The 5,317-nt window shown below is 40.5% G+C and overlaps 1 protein-coding gene across 1 annotated transcript in view; it reads right to left on the reverse strand.

The window, feature by feature from the left end:
- ARHGAP28 (Rho GTPase activating protein 28) overlaps window positions 1–5,317 on the reverse strand; it is a gene marked incomplete at its 3' end in the record, with an annotated part of 75,843 nt that overhangs the window by 36,959 nt on the left and 33,567 nt on the right. Inside the window, 1 exon segment of the mRNA XM_008578569.1 lies at window positions 4,141–4,230. Within this exon segment, the coding sequence (XP_008576791.1) occupies window positions 4,141–4,230 (90 nt within the window).

The following is a 5,317-nucleotide window of genomic DNA, read 5'->3' on the forward strand; positions in this document are numbered from 1 at the left end:
AGGAAAAATAAATAAATGGGATTATATCAAACTAAAAAGCTTCTGCACAGCAAAAGAAACATCAGAATGAAAAGACAACCTACAGAGTGGGAGAAGATATTTGCAAGGTATGTATCCAACAAAGGATTAATAGCCAGAATATACAAGGAGCTGAAACAATTTAATAGAAAAAATAAATAACCTGATCAAAAAATGGGCAAAGGAGCTGAATAGGCATTTCTCAAAGGAAGTTATGCAAATGGCCAACGGACACATGAAAAAATGTTCAACATCACTCAGCATCAAGGAAATGCAAATCAAAACCACATTAAGGTATCATCTCACCCCAGTTAGAGTGACTATTATCAAAAAAACAATAACAAATGCTGGCATAGATGTGGAGAAAGGGGAATCTTCCTACACTGTTGGTGGGACTGTAAATTTGGTGCAGCCATTATGAAAAACAGTATGGATGTTCCTCAAACAACTACAGATAGANTAAATTTGGTGCAGCCATTATGAAAAACAGTATGGATGTTCCTCAAACAACTACAGATAGAACTACCATAAAATCCAGCAATGCCACTGCTGGGTATATACCCAAAGGAATGCAAATCATCATGTCAAGGGATACCTGCATTCCCATGTTCATTGCAGCTCTATGTGCAATAGTCTAGAGTTGGAACCAACCTAACTGTCCACCATTGGATGACTGGATAAGGAAAATGAGGTATATTTACACAATGGAGTACTACTCAGCCATAAAAAAGAATGAAATTCTGCCACTTGCGGCAATGTGGATAAACTTGGAGAAAATTACGTTAAGTGAAATAAGCGAGGAACAAAAAGAGAAATACCACATGTTTTCACTCATAAGTGGGAGCTAAAAAAGAAATAAAAAAAGAAAGAAAGAAGAAAGGTACAACAATCACAACAACACACTGAACTTTCAAAAGGAGAGAACAGAACTGAAGTTACCAGAGGTGAGAAAGGGGGAGGGGAAGGGGGGAAGGGGAGAATTGGTAAAGGGCCATGAAAAATGATTTCATTGTATAATACTGAATATACTAATTATCCTGATTTTAACACCACATATTGCACACAGGTATTGCTATTCAACTCTGTACCCCACAGATATGTACAATCAAGTATGTTTCAATAAAAAATAAAATACAATTTTTTAAGAAAGAAAGTAATAGGACAGAAAAACATGCTGAAGTGAGTGATCATAAGGCAGTTGGAGTGGCTACATTATTAACATCAGATAAAGTAAACAATAAGATATTTACATAGTCTTAAAGTACCTTCCCACAAAATATTTATTGATTACAAAAATGAAATTGAGCAAGTGAACATTAGCATGAGTGGGAAAAATCAAGACTGTGACACATAAAAGGATTTAATGAGAAGAACACAGCATCACTTCTGTGGTATCTCTGGCAATATGAATTGCCTAAATCTAATCAGGAGCAGATACCTAGCAAACCCAAACTGAGGGATATTACATAAAATATCTAGCCTGTAACCTTCAAATGTGTCAACACTTCCAAAGCTCAAGAAAGACTAAAAAATTTTCCAGATTGAAGGAAACTAAATAGACTTGCCAATTAAATGCAATGTGAGATTCTGAACTTAATATCTAAGGATATTACTGGGATAATAACGGGGTCTGAGGATTACATGGTAGTGCTGTACCAATGTTAATGATTTGACTTTGGTGGTTGTATTGTGATAATGTTGGAGAATATCCTTGTTTCTAAAAACTATACACTAAAAAATATGGATGTAGTAGGGTATCAAGTCAGCAGTTCACTTTCAAATGGTTCAGGAAAAATATTTGTTGTATTGTACTTGCAATTTGTCTGTAAATGTGAAATGTTTCAAATAAAACAAACAAAAAATAGTTTATTAATTAAAGAAGAGGGTAGAGGGTAGGCAGAGTTGAGGCCGACATGTAGGGGTGACTCTTGGGCATATGGGTGCCACCAGCTGAGACAGGAAACAAAGGGTCCTGGACAAGGGCTTAGAGCAGCAGTCTCCATCACAGGAATACAGCACAATTGTGTAAGATTTATCGCAGGTACCTACTTATTCCAGTAGTTACCAGAGTTCTTGAATGACTTCCTTTGTTTTCATTAATAAGTGGGGTGGATTTGAGATGATCTCTAACATAGAAACGTAATCACTCATTTTCATTCCAATGAATCGTCTTAAATGGAAAAGTAAGAGCTGGATTTACAGCCAGTGGGTCAGACATTGTCGATGACCCTCAGCCTGTCTATGCCATAACCTGCACAGTTATTGATAAGTTACTGATTGATAAAATTCACTCACGCTATTTTATTCTTCTTATACGATCACTATGCAACAAGAAAACAACAACCCCATAATCAAAAACCTGAGAATACAACAGAACAGCTAATATGGGGCTAATAGCATCCCCTCCCTAAAAAATGGGGATATCCTGGGAATGTGTCATGCACATTATCAGCTGTCCTGTTTCTCAGATGGATATTGAGAAACCACTGTCCTGCAGAAACATGTGCACGTGCCACCTCCATCTGTGGTCTACTGTGCTAACTGCTGCCTTCCATCAACTTGCCACAGGAGAACTCCTGCCTCATTTGATGGAGTCTCTCACCATCTGTGGGCAGGGGTTTGTCATATGGCCCCTGCCAGGGCACCTGCTCAGAGACACCCAGTGGGGATTTTCAGTGGGGGTGGTGGAAGGGGGAGCTACAAGAATTTTTGACAAAGAAAAGCACAAGATCAGTGAGGATCCCCACACCAGCCAGCCGCAAAAAAAAAAAAAAAGGTACAAGTTCTGTTACTGAAGACCAAGTGAGTGAATCTGTCTAAAGAGAAAGGGTGCACATGGGTGACTCCTGAGAACTAAGGCTGCAAATGCAGGCTGTGGTGGAGAGCCTTCAACACCAGGATGAAGGGTTTTAATTTGTCCTGTGGGTAAATGGGACTTCTGGGTTTAGACGGCAGAGTTAAACCAGATCATCAAATCTCTGGTCTTTTTCTGTATGAATTTAGACAAGAGGACCACAGTTAACAAATTCCTCTATGCGTGACACATGCAAAAACATCCTTTGATTTCTGGCCACAGTGCTACTAATTCACAAAGTCCTTTTTTAACTGAGATCTATTCACTCCTGAGTACTGAGTCTCCTTCTTCCTAATTGTTACAAGGTTGGTGGGTCTACTGGTAGCTGTGGTTTCTTTACAATCGTAGTTCAAGTTCCTTTTAAATCTGTCTTGAAGAAACTGCTTCTTCTTACCTCCCTACACTGATGGGCTCAACATGCAATTGTGTGGTTATGTGATGACTTACCACGGAGCCACTCTTGGAGACCACAAGACTTCCTTCTTCATCCTGGGACCCNACTGTGCTAACTGCTGCCTTCCATCAACTTGCCACAGGAGAACTCCTGCCTCATTTGATGGGGTCTCTCACCATCTGTGGGCAGGGGTTTGTCATATGGCCCCTGCCAGGGCACCTGCTCAGAGACACCCAGTGGGGATTCTCAGTGGGGGTGGTGGAAGGGGGAGCTACAAGAATTTTTGACAAAGAAAAGCACAAGATCAGTGAGGATCCCCACACCAGCCAGCCGCAAAAAAAAAAAAAAGGTACAAGTTCTGTTACTGAAGACCAAGTGAAAGAATCTGTCTGAAGAGAAAGGGTGCACATGGGTGACTCCTGAGAACTAAGGCTGCAAATGCAGGCTGTGGTGGAGAGCCTTCAACACCAGGGTGAAGGGTTTTAATTTGTCCTGTGGGTAAATGGGACTTCTGGGTTTAGACGGCAGAGTTAAACCAGATCATCAAATCTCTGGTCTTTTTCTGTATGAATTCAGACAAGAGGACCACAGTTAACAAATTCCTCTATGCGTGACACATGCAAAAACATCCTTTGATTTCTAGCCACAGTGCTACTAACTCACAAAGTCCTTTTTTAACTGAGATCTATTCACTCCTGAGTACTGAGTCTCCTTCTTCCTAATTGTTACAAGGTTGGTGGGTCTACTGGCAGCTGTGGTTTCTTTACAATCGTAGTTCAAGTTCCTTTTAAATCTGTCTTGAAGAAACTGCTTCTTCTTACCTCCCTACACTGATGGCCTCAACATGCAATTGTGTGGTTATGCGATGACTTACCACGGAGCCACTCTTGGAGACCACAAGACTTCCTTCTTCATCCTGGGACCCACCGGGCAGGGTAGTACTGTTGAGAGAAGCATCATCTGGCTAAATGGAGAAATAAAAGCACCATTCTTATTCAGGCAAATATTCCTAATGTGTCTGTGTATTCCACCGTGTGTACATAGTGAGGCACGTGTGTAACATATGAAGTTATGGCTGCCTGCGCACGGGCGACTGCGGCCAGCCATCAGGGCAGCATTACTGTGAGCCACCTAAATGCCAGACCCTCAGAAAGGGCACTGGCCTCTGTGACAGACACTGCTGTTACTGTCTGCCACAAACTCCATCTGTCTTAACATCTTGATTTACTTCCAGGAAGTTAGGTGTTAAATCAAAAAAGCAGCTAAGAGGGACCCCGTGACAAGTGTGGCCAGCAAGTTGTTAAGTGTCATTTTATCGAAAGTGCTTCTGAGAAAGCTGAGGTTTTCATGATAAAACGAATAGGGTGAGCTGATATACACTCATGACAGGACAGCAGATGACAGCCTAGAGCTGCCAGGCATCTGCACAAACAAGGATGGTGGGCACTGCCAAGGACGGCAGGGACACAACCAGCCTGGCTCTGTCCATGCTAAGAAGACAGCACCACGCAGTTGCCCGCTCAGACCTGCAGCGCCCATATCTGAAAGCACTCCATGTGATGCAAAACAACTACTTTTTGATCACATGCAGCCAAACACAAACCTAACTGGTCTAATTTTATTTTATTTTTTAGTAGATTCTACGACTATCTTTTGTAGTGAATAGAATTCAGTAGCCATAGTAACAAGGTTTTTCATTTACAAAGGTGGAACTAAGATTTTTGCCATAGAGTACAATGGCACTATTGAAATTAAGACATGAAAATTCTTTTCTTTACCCAAAGAACCTCACTGCAAAATTGAGTATATCTGATACTTATGAAAACACAAAATATTTTGTCTTTTCAAAAACTGTTGTTCTTCATTTCACTTGAGCATATTTTCTTAATTTTCTATAGACAGTATGCATTACTTTATAAAATGAACAAATAATTGTTTTACTTTTTTTTGTGTGGCTGGCCGGTACAGGCATCTGAACTTGTGACCCTGGTGTTATAAAACTACACTCTAACCAACTGAGCTAAAATAACTTTTTTAAAAGAAACAAATAA

Source organism: Galeopterus variegatus, unplaced genomic scaffold (assembly GCF_000696425.1).
Source record: "Galeopterus variegatus unplaced genomic scaffold, G_variegatus-3.0.2 Scaffold1720, whole genome shotgun sequence".
Taxonomy (NCBI): domain Eukaryota; kingdom Metazoa; phylum Chordata; class Mammalia; order Dermoptera; family Cynocephalidae; genus Galeopterus; species Galeopterus variegatus.